Genomic DNA, 14,063 nt, shown 5'->3' on the forward strand with positions numbered 1-14,063 from the left:
CTTGTAAACATTAAATGTTAAAATCCATTTAATTCCGGCACCTTTGAAAATTTTCCAGAGATTAATTATATTCTTATTCTTTGTCAACTTAATTAATGAAATCATTACATATTTTAAAAGCATGGCAAATCTATTATCCATTAAGTTAACTAATCATGTTCAAAAGTTGAAGATACGAAAAATTAGAAATGTCCTCATGCTGACCTCATGAATCACACCACATATAAATCCCAGAATCTCCCTCGCTAGGTGATGCCCTAGGTGCTCCTGTCACAGGCGCACTCACGGTCGCAAGATCGCTCTGATACCATCTATAACGCCCCGGCCTGGGCGAGCCCCACCCGAATCGAACTGGGCACGCTACCATAATTACCCATCGAGTTGACAACTAACTCCACAGACCACCAGAGGTCCTTTCAGCGTGCTTTATCCTCACTCGCACGCACCTTGGAAAACTTTTCAAGAATTCATCCATCCTCAGATTTCTCTAAGCCAAGCACGCTTAACTTTGAAATTTTTAAGTTTGGACTTCCGAAAAAGAATGTGCACCTTGATGATATAGATAATACCATCCAACCTTTTAAACTATACTTAACTAGAATCTCTGAACCGGGATATTACATTATATAACCCTTTTTATTATACAAATTAATAATTTAGAAATCCCACTTGTAAACAATATATGTTAAAATCCATTTAATTCCGGGAGCTTATAAAAATCGTACAAATATTAATTATATTCTTATTCTTTGTCAACTTAATTAATGCAATCTACATATTTAAAAAGCATGGCAAATCTATTATCCATTATTAAGGTGACTTATTATAAGTATTATTTGCAAATTTAATAAACTTTTAGCCCTTCCTATCAATGTTTTTACGATGAGGCAGTAGGGCGCAGGATCAGGGTTATCAGCTTTGTTGCAATCAAACGACAAAAGTTCGGACATTCTCGCTAATTATTTTTCTGCAAATTGCTTAGCAAGACTCATTTGCAAGCTTGAATTGAATTTAATTACAGGGAAGACAATAAAATATCCCATATCTTAGCAAAACTTGTTATAAGCTTTAGAAGATATTGATGCAGCATCACATAAACTAGTTCTCTTACCAACTATGTTTCCTGTGTGACGAAAAAAGGTTGCCAATACCATTATCTCAAGAAGCCGATGACTCAACTGGGATAGGGTAATTGGTGCTTAATCTTGGAGACAGTTGAGATTCATTCTGAGAAGAGTTTTGATGAAATTCTGCAAGAAACATACTTGAGGATAAATAAGTTTGAACATAGAATAGAAAACAATGGAGTGGAATCAAGTTACGATTGAGTTCACCAGTGACTACGATAGATAGACGACGAGAACAAATGTATTCCATAGGCATGGGCAGTAGATAAGAGCAAAAATAAATGAAAGCAACGAGTTTCTTCCTTGGCGAATAAGCATTCTTTCGTGCCAATTCACTTAGTCTCGAGGTCTCCAGGGGGAACCAACTAGAAACATACCTTCTTGATCAAAGGGCTGTTAGAACAACAGTAGAAACTAGTTAGCATCTTCAAAATATGTTACTGAGCTCGTTCTTCTTGATGCTGAAAGTACTAAGAGCTACATCTTATCAAGTATTGCATATTATTTGAAAATGGACAAGTATCATTAAGGACAGGTAAATATTTCCAAAGCATTTGTAAATAGAAGCACCAGTATACTGTTCTTTAATAGTTTTTTAAACTATTAGCCTATTAGATGCAATAATTGGCAAAACTGAGCCTTTGAAGAAATGAACTCCTATCCATCCCCTGAGGAAACCATGGTTTATTGAACCAATCAATCCAAGGAAGAATGCAAGGAGCTACATAATAGATTCACCAGAAACAGAAAAATGGAACCACAAAACATAATAGCTAAAGATTAATGTATATTATTGCCTGGGGTTAGCGTCCCGGATATGCACTTTCAGCTGTGTACCTGTATTTACCTCCCTCTATATCCGTGAGACCGGCTAAGGGGGCCGTTGATGTGGCGGTTCCACATTTTTAAAGATTAATGTATATTATAAATCAAAAGGAACTTGATAAAATGAAATTGTTCTGGTGACAGATTATTCAATTCACTATCTGATAGACAATGCATGGGTGGAGTTCAAAGTTCTCAGTTAATTTAAACATGTGACAATAAGAAGGTAAAATATAAGGCACTTAGAGATAAAGCTTAGAGAGAATTGGCCTAAGTTTGTTACTTAATACATAAACTGAATTTGCAGCTTCTTTCTTGAAGAATTCTAGCAAATTTTTTTTATCAGTTATTAGAGACGATTCCATGAACACCAGAACCAGGTTGCAAGAAAAGACGACTGACGTCTCCATTTAATATCTTACTTGCAACATTTCTATCTAGCTTGTGCATTTCTCTTAACCATCAATAGCAAACATTTAAGCCCATAGGTAAACATGTACTTCAAACCTTGAAATCCTTATGCCAACATGTTTAAGAGGATAAACATTTTCTGCTTCATCATAAACATGATTTTGTCATGTATGATGAAATTAAAAGAGGCTGTTGACTCAATGCTTGGATAGTGTGCTTAAGAAATGCCTAGCATTTGGCAGTATCATTCAAGTCATTTGCTAATCATCGCATAGCGAAATGTTTCAATTTGGATAGTTTTCATGAAACATTTCCTGTTTCATCATAAACATGATTTTGTCACCCTCTCATACATGATTGTAGCAAAAAAAAAAAAACAAAAGTGATTACGCTTACCCCATGCGCTCCTCACAGTCCGTCCACAGGTTATGTGAAGAGAGGTAAATCAAGAAGTCAGCTTATGGTTACCGCAAAGTAGCTAGGGAGTGGGAGGAGTTTTTTCCCCGAGGACCTGCACCCACCGTGAATTGATCCCTGCCCCATTATAGGTATGAGAGATTGTTTGACTTACAAGGACTCATGTAGTTTGAAAAATGCATGTCATTCACATAAAATAGATTTAAAATGATTGAATCTGAATGACACAACCAAAGTGTATGCCTATGAGACAAATAAAGGTTTAAAGGCCTTTTTTTTTTACAAAAGTAGATCAAGTATCATATTTATTGCCTTTTTCAAGGAAGAAATCAACATTCAACAAAGTGTCATAAAACTAGATTACAGTATTGCACATAGCAGCAAATTAGAAGTGCCATGGTAGACTCAACTTGACCTAATAAAAATAAGTGAAAACTTAAAATATTAGACAAAAATCTTATTTCTCCACAACCATCTTCACATAGTTGTCAGAAATATAGAGTTACAGTTGTAGGCACATCACTATCTGATTACAATAACAGTGTCTAACTTCTCCTTAATGAAAATTTGTCAGGATCAATTTTAGTTACAATTATTTAGAAACATGAGGATATAAATTACATAAAATCATATTACACGTAATGTAATTGAATTTGAAGTTCCATGGTAATCAAGGACAATAGTGGAACGACGAAAAGAATAATTATGACATGGAACAATCAGATAAACAAACATTATCTTTGAAAGAAATGCAATTTGTGAAGTTAAAACAAGAGAAGTATTGAAATAGAAACTTATTTTGAAGATGGACAGCTCTGCATTAAAATTTTTATGCAAATGTGGTTTCCCGTACCTCAACCTGTTGAACCAGATGGTGTTTTCTCATACTTAATGAAGTGTTCAATCAAGTTATAAGCCAGTTGAAATTGATACAATACATGAGATTTCTGCTATCACCTTTCTACAGCAGCAAACACCAGGGAGAAGAATATAGCTGAAAAAGTTTTATCCAGGACCTTTGGTTATTCTCTTCTGACGGTTAATAAGTCCATCCATCAAAGTAATATAAATTGAATTATTAACAGGAACACCTTTCTTCACCATTTCTTCTAGCACAAGCTTAGCTTCTTTGAGCTGCCTACTATTGCATAGCTCATTAATGCGTTCAGAGTAGGCAGAAGAGCTATTATCTTGTGTTTCCACCTTTGAAGAATCAGACAACCCCCCTTGTTCCTTGTTTGTCCCTGATAAAGTTTGGGCTTCTGATAACCATGGGAGAGTCCACTGCTCAGGCAACTTTCCCATTTCAACCATCTTTGACAGCAAGCTCTGTGCTTCTTCTGATCTTCCTGCCTCAGATAGTGCACATAGAACTGCATTATAAGAGTAGGCATCAGACTTAAGACCCTTATACTCCATGTCTACAAGTAGTTCCATTGCATCATCAACTTTACCCTCCTTGCAGAGTCCTTTTATTAAAGTATTGTATGCAATTACATCCACCTCCTTCCCTTTTGAAGTCCATGACTTGAACAAATTAAGAGCCTTATCAACCTTACCATCATTACACAAACCATTCATAAGTATGTTACATGTAACTACATTTGGTCTGAATGATTTCTCCACCATCTTATTATGAAACTGGAAGGCTTGCTCCAAATCACCCTCTCTACAGAATCCATGAATTATAGTATTGTATGTAGTCTCATCTGGCACCAGCCCCCTCTCCATAAGCTCATTCAATTTCTTAATTGTCTCTGCTGTCCTGCCTGACCTGCACAATCCACTGATAACAGAATTATATGTTGCCACTTGGGGCAAAATCTTTTTCTCATTCATCTCATCCCATAATTTCATAGCCTCATCAGGATTCTCATCCTTAAAAAAGGCATTGATAACGGTACCATAGCTAACTTCATCAGGCATAAAACCCCGCTTCGGTGGGCTTCGAAGCACTTCGCATGCTTCATCAAACCTCTTCATTTTACAGAGATTGTGAAGGACAGTATTTAGTGTGAAGGTGTCCATCTTCAGACCTCTTTCAACCATTTCACTCATCAGCTCAAAAGCTTTCCCCACTTCTCCTGCTTTGCAATAACAACTAATCATAGTATTATAGGTGATGGGATCTGGTAACACTCCCTCCTCCTCCATCTTTCTCAGTGATTCAACAGCTTCCCCCATCTTCCCCTCCCTGCACAATCCTTTGACAATAATGTTGTGCGTGACCAAGCTTGGTTTCACACCTTTTTGCCTCATCTCTTCGAAAACACGGAATGCGTCGGAGCTCCTGCTACATTGGAAGCATCCATTGATAAGTGTATTATAGGTGACCACGTCAGGGGGTGTGTGAAGTCTCTCCATCTCATCTTTCAAACGGAAGGCTTCGTCAATGCGGGCATCACAGCACAGTCCGGCAACAAGCATGTTATATGTCCAAATGTCCGGCGGGAAATTTGACTCCGTCATTGTTTCAAAGACCTTGGTAGCCTCCTTCAGCCACCCCAGGCGACAGTAGGAAGCAATTATGGTGTTATACGTGGACCGATTAGGGGGGACGTCCTTTGTTTTCATTTCAGTTAGCAGATCTCGTGCTTCCTTCAACATGCTCCTCTTGCAATAGCCGTCGAGGATGGTGTTATAGGTGATGGTGTCTGGGTGCACTCCAAACCCGACCATTCTGGACAGGAGGGCGACTGCGTCACTAAATTGGGCACGGGAGCAAAAGCCGTGTATGAGGATGTTGAAGGTGTTGATACTGGGGGAGACGCCAAGAGAAACCATCTCATGGAAGAGAGAAAATGGGACGGACGGTGAGGTGTTGGGGGAGTGCACGAGGGCGGAGAGAAGGGTATTGGAGGTGAATAGGGAGGGACGGAGGCGGTGACGACGCATGACCTGGAAAAGCTGAGTGGCGAGGTGAGGCTGGCGGAGTTGAGCATAGGAGGCCACGGCGGTGTCAAGTACGGATTTTGGCATCTTCGGGCAGCCACGGAGGAGTTGAAGGTGGAGGAGACGGTGGCGGTCAAGGCGGATGAAGGAGAAAAGCAGCGACTTGACATCGCTGAACCTGTTAAACCGTACGAGGAAAGGAAGGAGGGCAATAAGCGAAGGAAGAAGCTTCTTGGCGGCGTTGGGATTGTCGGAGGGAAAGGAAAAGCGACCATGGATGAGTTGATAGAAGGAGAGGAGGGGAGCGGGGGAGGAGGAGGAGGGGGAGGAGGCCGCAGTTGAAAGAATGGAGGCGGCGAGAGGCGGAGAGAGACGAGGCAGGAAAGGGGCGAGAGACTCCTCGAGTGGAGGAGCGGAGGGTGACTGGGAGGCGAGGAGGACGGAGGCGACGCTCTCGACTAGGTCCCCGGCGGCGGTACCCTCCGGCGAGGGGGGCATCGTAGGAGGATTAGAATGAGCAGTGCGGGAGTGGCGGTGGCGGTGGCGCAGCATCTCGACGTCCAGTAGGTTAATACGAAGGAACAAGGAAGATTGTAGGTGGGCCGCCCATTATTGGGCCGGAAAAAGAACTAATCGCACTCTAATCCTCAAATACTTGATTTTTTTGCTTTGCTCCTACACTTTACGCGATTCACTAAACAACCCTCAAAAATAAAATGAACGTCGTGATTCTGAATTCAAGGTTTAATAAGTTTTATAAACCTTATTTTGAGCTTGTTGGCATAGTTGCATTGAGTGTAAATGGCTAATGAAACACTCTAAATCTCACCTTTTTCATCATCTGGAATTGAAACCGACCATTACAGTGCACATTTGAAATCTAAAAACTCACAAAGAGATAAACATATATGAATGTGTAACAATATTTCAGCAGCATTACGATGAGCTTTCAATCTTTGATCGAGCTACAAAAGTAAAGTACACTCTCCTTGATCAAAATAAATGTAAAAAAAATGTACTTATAGTTAAGATACACTTCTGTACACACTAGCAATACCGATGAATGAAGTATTTAAGGATCGAATCATCTTTCCTCAGCTCTCCAACCTTCCGGCAATCGCCATCTTTGGTGCCAATATATTGACACCCTCGGCCAATGGGGAAATCCAAAACTGTAATCTAGTGGTTCATCCGGCAATCCTCCAATGGTTAAAGGCAGCCATACATACCTTGAATCTCTAAGCTCAGAAGGGTTCCATCGATCTGCCATAAAAATGAATATACCGGACAAACCTTGCAATGGTACAACAAAGGTGCTTTGCGCAAAAAATGTTGTCGACCTTAGGATTCTGTTTCCCCCGGTGCAAGGATTTCCCATGGTCTCCCAGGGACCCATGATTGACTCAGCTGCGTGTGCTAGTGCCTCATTTGGAGCCCAACCCGTACAACCGGAAGTGATCATATAGTAGATCCCTTGGTGCTTGAACAATGCAGGAGCCTCTCGATGCCGTCCAACCAAAATTCGCTTCATGAATCCAGACACATTCAGGTAGTCATCTGTTAATGGACCAACATGGAGCTCACTGTTGTCGTTGGAAGAATAGATAATGTAAGCCTCTCCATTGTCATCCTTGAAGATTGTCATATCCCTACTTTCACAGCCTTGCGGATGCATGCTATACAGAAATGTAAATGGTCCAGTAGCAGAGTCACTGACAGCCACCCCAACTGAGGCTTTAGTGTAATTGGCATCGTCAATATGCATCCACATGACATACTTATCAGTTTTATCATTGTAGATCACTTTAGGGCGCTCGAGGACATTGGACTTGTGGAGATCATGGGACACATTAGTTTCCTCTCCTGGTAGAACAATCCCCTCGTTGGTCCATGTCCACAAGTCTTTGGAGGAATAGCAGTTGACTCCAATAATATCTACCTGGAGAGAAGCATATAGGTGATAAGTCCATCTTTCTAAAGAGCTAACAGAAGGAAATTTTAGAATTTAGAGAAAAAACACACCGTACAATTGGAAGTCTAAGAACTATAAAATTTATTCAAGTTCCATGGAACGAAGAAAAACACATGAAACAGGAATATGGAATATGGTACGCAACTCATCATCTCTCCCGAGTTTTAGAGGAATGTGGTAGTAATATTTGGACTCTTGAAAAACACAGAGATAAATAGTGACATGAAGAGAGAATGAATGATCACCAAATGTTAATAAACAATTACAAAAGATTAACAAGGTGAATTTAGTATTTGCTGAAGATATTAGGAGTCCTATGCAATCAAAAAGCAAATGAACTTTCAAAGCAGGCAAAGAGGATAATTTCAATTCCAATGACAACATAAAGAAGTATAAGCAAAATAATTAGACTGACCCGTGCAGCTGAGCTCTCATGAGCATGATAAGTCGGGCCATCTTTGTTCTCTCCGTACCAGTAATATGTCTCTGTATTATCATCATATAGAATTCCTCCACCATGGGCTTGAATTGGATTGCCATCTGTATCAAGCCACAGTTGTCCCGGATAGAAATGCATGCTATCGTTCCCTTCCTTTATTGGAATTATTGCAGTCTTTTTGTTAGGGAAGAAAAAGGCATGCACTTGAGAAGAATCATCAAGGAATTCCTGAATTATTGAAGTCGGTTTTCTGGGTCCTTTTCTCCTGATAGCACGAGGAGATCGCCGGTCTTTTGCAGGAGTAAAATGATATTCTGCCTCTTCTTCCACTTCTTCCAATTTTCTAGTGTCAACAAGATGATTTGAATACACAAGGTCCTGTTTGTCATTTTGGTGTATATAGGCATAGAAATATACAATAAGAACAAATCCTGTCAAGCTCCAAATAGCTAAATGCAGACATTTGCTTCCTGTATTGCAATGGAAAGCAGATGATTTCCGGTGTTTGTTTCTGATTCTCATTCTTCTTTTATCTACCTCCAACACAATGCTGCAGTGCTAGATACTAAACCTATACAGATCCAGAGGACAACCAATCAAATTTACATCATAGTAGTCCTACATTTTGCTGACACTTCCTATCCAAGATTTAATCAAAACAAAGTCTCTGTGAACATAAAGAACCAAATCAATGATAAAAAACTGAAGAGGCGTAAATTGCTAAGTATAAGATGGACTACTGATTTTCACAGTTGCACGCATGTATTCCAATTTGAACAAATCATAGTCAGAAGTCAGTCCACTTGTTAAAATTTCCATTATTTTGATTTAGACAAAATCAATATAGCCATCAAGGTTTCTGGTAGTCTGACTATTAAATGACCTTTCATCACGGCAATTGACATTTCAAAGAATCAGACTATAGTTTATTGTATGACAGTAGTTGTGGTGACAACATTAGTCATAAAAGCACTCTAGAATATTAAACTTGCAGAGAATAGAACAGCTGGGCTAATTATGGCCATAATTGCTGCAGATTATAAACTTCATATGCACCATATAATCAATTCATCATGAAAAGTACAAGTTGCTAATGTCAAAATTTTTGCATATTTGGCATTTCAAAATCCAATTTATGAATATATCGTTCTAGAACTTAAAATCTTGCATAAGTGTGTTTATCTCAATTAAAATGGTAACTTAAACCATTTACTCTAATCAGTTTGCCCTCATCTTCAAAAAAAAAAAAAAACACATTTCTGCCAAAAACAAAGACAGCTGATCGATCAAAAGGCCATCAGTCTTCCTTCAAAAAGAAGTTTCAGAAATACGTCTCCCTCCTCCCAACAAAACAAGCAGATCTAAAGCGGTAAACACGACGAAGGTCATGGAAATAGCTTGCCCCAGATTAAGAAAAAGGAAATTAGGAATTAGCTACCTGAGAAGATCCCGAGCATGACGGCTGATCTCGAAGCGTCCGGCATGGTCATACAAACACCGCCTCGCAGCAACCTATATCTCCCCAATTTCCTCTTATCTCTTCTAATCGATCTGCAACAGAAAGAGCGCCTTCGGATGCCCACACGGCACCGTGGCTTCAAACCCTCGTTGCTTGCACCTTATGGCGTGTGGGAGAGACGAGGTGGGTGACGACGATTAGATTGAGAACTAAAGCGATCGGCCTTTAGATCTATGCCTCCCCGGTGATTTCTTTCACTGCAGTAAAATAAGCTGGCCTTCCATCTTTCACTGCGGTGAAACAACTGAATTTACTGAAAATAAAAGAAACATATTTTTTATTAAGAAAGATAACAAATAACATCAAATTATTAAACTGTTTTAGTCAGAATATGAATTTTTGTCACTTGTCAGTATGAAAAACAGTTTGTTTTTTTTTTTGGCAAACTGTTTAAAGGCAGAGCTCTCAAGAATGGTGATAGATGTTTTATGTATTTGTACTTAGGAGAGTGCCTGATCCATTCAAGGAAGTGAATCTTTCTTCTTAGCAACATATCCAGCAAACAAAAAAAGATAATGGCCATAACATTATGAGGAAAAAAGAAGCAAAAGAAACCAAACTATTCACCTTTTTTTTTATCAACTTTTTCATGAATAATTAGTTAGTTGGTGTTTTTTCTCAAGTTTGTCCTTCCTCTTAAAGGGAAAAAATAAAAAAGAGTAATTTTTTATATTAAAATGATCAAATATATATATTTTTTAAAAGTTGTGTTACAATTTTCATAACTATTATAATATAAATAATTGTAGCAGCTAGTTATAATAATTGTGTAATAATTATAATCTAGTAATTGTTATAATATAATATGATAGTAGTTACAAACTGTTATAATATGATATTAATCAGTGTTAATTAGAGATAAAATGATAATTATGAACTGTAGTTGCTATCCTATGATATAATTATTAGTGAGTAGTATGCATGTTATAGTAATTATAAACTATAACTACTGCAATCATATTAAGAACAAAAGTATTTTCAAAAATAAAAATTAAATGTCAAAATGAGATACTATTTTGAAAAACATCCTTTGAACTATTCCAATAATTTTCAACCCCAGCGATGATGCATGTTCGAGGAGAAAAATCAAAGTTGGGTTCGGATAAACTCAATTTCGGATAGTCAGAGCATCACCCAAGCGAGCACAGGGAAAAGAATGGTTAATATGACAATCGACCATTCGGATGAACAGTGCTCGAGACTTCTCCAATGACTTTGGAGGTGCCTCGAGCTTCGACAGTGAAGGTTCCGCATTCAGGACCCGAGGCACCTCCATTGTGCCTAAGGTGTCTCAAATAAACAGTGTTGAGATGCCTCCAATCACATTGAAGGCGTCTTTAACATGATGGAGTCATTGAGTGACCATTATCATGTGGATAAAACTTTATCCACTTTGAGGCACCCTAGATGCTCTTGGAGGTGCCTCCAAGTCACCTCAGCACAACGGTAACTTTCCCAGATTGCTATAAATAGCACCTTAGAGCTAGGAGTTAAAGCAACCATCATTGTACTAATTTCTTTAGTCATTTGTGAGCTTCTAAAGTCTTAAAAGACTACACCTTCAACGAAAGAGAATTTTAGTGCACTTTCACTTGTCTTGAATTAACAATCACTTTGGTTGTATTCAAATAATTCCTTTATTCTCTTACTTATTTTATGGATTTCTTTTTTATTTTTTAATTAGTGTACACGATGATGAGATGGATGCGAGATTGAGACCTACTATCCACCATCGGTGCCCGATTGGAAATAGTAATTTCATGATCAGTTATCCAAAAATGGATCAAACGTAGGTTCCCAGAGTTTTTTTTTAATAGGTGATTGTATTAGGCTTAGAAGTGATCAGTTTAACTCCTAGAATTTTTGGATCATCCGTTTATTAAAAAAAAAATTATCTGTTAATTTAGTATGATTAAGATTTAATCTTGATATATATAGAAACTGAGAAGACACCATAATATTATTCTGAAAGTGAAAAAAAATTTCCGCTCTTTACTTCAAGGTGTGTATTTTTTGTTTGAGTGAGAGCTACTATAATGCAAGCTGATTAATTTAATTATAGTTGGTAACTTAGTTTAATATACTAAACACCTTTACTTAATTTGGCCCAAAAAATTATTAATTTATTTGGTTATATTAAATGTTTTAGTTTATTTTTTAAAATAAATGGTGCATTTATGATTTATTTTGAAAATTCAATAAAAATCATCAAAAACAAGAAGGTTATTCTTTTTTTAATTATCAAAATAATATTACATCCCATTTTTGCTATCTAATTACCCCCTCTTTATCCGGCACGGTCTGAACATATAAAAATTGAAAAAACTAATGTCAACACGATGTGTGTAACAGCATGATAGCCATTACAACATATAACAGTTATAATTCATAATCATGTTGATCAACAATTCACTATGAGTAATACATATACACGTAAAATCTTATTTAATTCAAGTTAAAACTAGTCAGTATAAAACTGTAGCAATTATAAATAATAGTTGCGCAACAACGTAAAATTATAATTTATACAATATGAATATAGATCGACAAATTTTTAAAGGGCACTTTAAATTTAATTTTATCCCTAAAAACCCCACCCAAATTTCATTCTTTCCAAAAGATGCACACAATCCCAATTTTAACTCTCTAACTATCTGATGACTATTCACTTTTCCTCCCCTCTTTTGCCCCCACGGGCTGGATCAGCTGGTTAGGTGCCTACAGCTTGCCACTGAAGTCGTGGGGTCGAAGGTCGCCAGTTGCACTCGGGGATAAAACCCTGATCTACTGCGCTAAAAATTCCTTCGACCCCCAGTCACCTATCCTGCCCAACATTAACCGTGATTTACTCCCTCTGGAATCTTGTGGGGCCGGGACCAGAGGGCCACTAGGGTGACGGTTCCACTTTTGCCACTTTTCCTCCCCTCTTTCCTCTCTTTTAATTTTTCTCACTCATTTATAATTTCACGGGTAATAATTAATTAATCTTTTCTATTTCCTCTAAAATTAATTTAAATCATCTAAATATTTATTTTTTTTTATTTTAAATTTTGAATAAAAAATTAAAATTATATATAAAAAATTAATGAAACATCAAAAATAATTTTTCTATTTTCTAATATCTTCTATTGTAATATCTAATTATAAAAGAATAATAAAATAAAATTAATAAAACTAATTTTATTAATAAAAATAATAAAATAAAAATTACTTTGATGTTGGTCTTTAAAAACCAACACGGCAACTTAAATACCAACATCACTACAATGCTAGTTCTTGAAAACCAATACCATAGTGTCCAAACGAAGTTCATTTGGACTCAAATTCACCTAATAAACATATATAAGTTTGATCAGAGTTTTTTAGGCAATCAATGCAAAACTCATTGAGGAACCTAAAGACTCAGATTTCTAGAAACTTAAAATGAGATGAAAGATGTGAGTGTGTAAAAGAGAAATATTGTAAGAAAAATCATGGTCCTGAGTTTCCTACACAAAGTTATAGATCCGTGTTAATTGACACAAAGTCTGAAACTTTCTAAACCTTATGAGCAATGTTGAGAATCTTTAACGATGATAACAGAGAGTACTCTTGGACTTTGGGGCACTACAAAAACCTATAGGAATTTGAATGAGTCTGATCGGAACTCTCTATATACATTAATGAGTTTTGACTAAAATATATTGATAGACCTATATGACTTGGATTTTTGAATTTTTATAATGAGATGGAAGTGTTGAGTATGTAGAAGATAGATATGGTGAGAAATCTTGGTTCGGAGTCTCTTACATGAAGTTATAAGCCTATGTCAATTGACGCAAAGTTTGAAATATTTTAAATATTCTGAGTAATGATGAGAATCTTTTATGATGATAACAGAGGATACCCTTGGACTCCAAGGAACTGTAGAAATTTACATGAGTTGAAATGAGTCTGATCAAAGCTCTCTAAGCACATTAATGAATTTTGATCAAAAACCATTGATGAACCTAGACCATTTGGATTTTTGAAATTTTACAATGAGATGAAAGTGTGTAGTGTATAGAAGGTATATATATGGTATTCAATCCTAGTCTTAATACACATAGCCGAAGTTATGATTGAGTGCTAACTAGCACAAATTATGGTGCTTATTTCTAAAAACCAACACTATAATGGTAATGATTTCTGAAGACCAACACAACGTTATGGTGTTGGTTTCCGAAGACTAACATAACACCACTATGGTGCTAGTCTTCAGAAACTAGCACCACTATTGTGCTGATATTCGAAAACTAACACCACAACTATTTTAAAAATGGAAGATATTAAAAAATAAAAAATAGTTTGTATGTTTTATTAATTTTCTTTTATATTTTTTATTAAAGTTTTAAAATTTAAAATTTAAATAAATAAATTTAGAGTGTTTAAATTAATTTTAGAGAAAAAAGAAAGAAAAAAATTAATAAACCTAACTAGTCT

General features: G+C 36.9%; 2 protein-coding genes across 7 annotated transcripts; both read right to left on the reverse strand.

Annotated features, from left to right (window-relative positions):
* Positions 1-1,024: 1,024 nt before the first annotated feature.
* On the reverse strand, positions 1,025-6,263 carry LOC122034384 (pentatricopeptide repeat-containing protein At2g16880-like). Of its 5 annotated transcripts, XM_042593615.1 has the most exons (5): positions 3,872-6,263; positions 3,738-3,774; positions 2,760-2,897; positions 1,335-1,520; positions 1,025-1,250 (listed from the first exon to the last, which is right to left on the reverse strand). In XM_042593615.1, exons 1-3 carry the CDS (start codon positions 6,222-6,224, stop codon positions 2,828-2,830), a joined length of 2,460 nt encoding a protein of 819 aa, XP_042449549.1. In that variant the 5' UTR covers positions 6,225-6,263; the 3' UTR covers positions 1,025-1,250; positions 1,335-1,520; positions 2,760-2,827. The 5 variants fall into 5 exon arrangements, with proteins under 5 accessions (XP_042449549.1, XP_042449551.1, XP_042449552.1 ...); XM_042593617.1 differs by lacking the exon at positions 2,760-2,897; XM_042593618.1 differs by lacking the exon at positions 2,760-2,897 and having other exon boundaries at positions 3,634-3,774.
* Positions 6,264-6,571: 308 nt separating this feature from the next.
* On the reverse strand, positions 6,572-9,835 carry LOC122034758. 2 transcript variants are annotated; one of them, XM_042594098.1, is made up of 3 exons: positions 9,522-9,835; positions 8,060-8,654; positions 6,572-7,611 (listed from the first exon to the last, which is right to left on the reverse strand). In XM_042594098.1, the coding sequence occupies exons 2-3, from the start codon at positions 8,603-8,605 to the stop codon at positions 6,757-6,759; spliced, it is 1,401 nt and encodes a 466-aa protein (XP_042450032.1). In that variant the 5' UTR covers positions 8,606-8,654; positions 9,522-9,835; the 3' UTR covers positions 6,572-6,756. The 2 variants fall into 2 exon arrangements, with proteins under 2 accessions (XP_042450032.1, XP_042450033.1); XM_042594099.1 differs by having other exon boundaries at positions 8,060-8,750.
* Positions 9,836-14,063: the final 4,228 nt, after the last annotated feature.

The sequence above is a fragment of the Zingiber officinale genome, chromosome 11B, assembly GCF_018446385.1.
Source record: "Zingiber officinale cultivar Zhangliang chromosome 11B, Zo_v1.1, whole genome shotgun sequence".
NCBI lineage: Eukaryota > Viridiplantae > Streptophyta > Magnoliopsida > Zingiberales > Zingiberaceae > Zingiber > Zingiber officinale.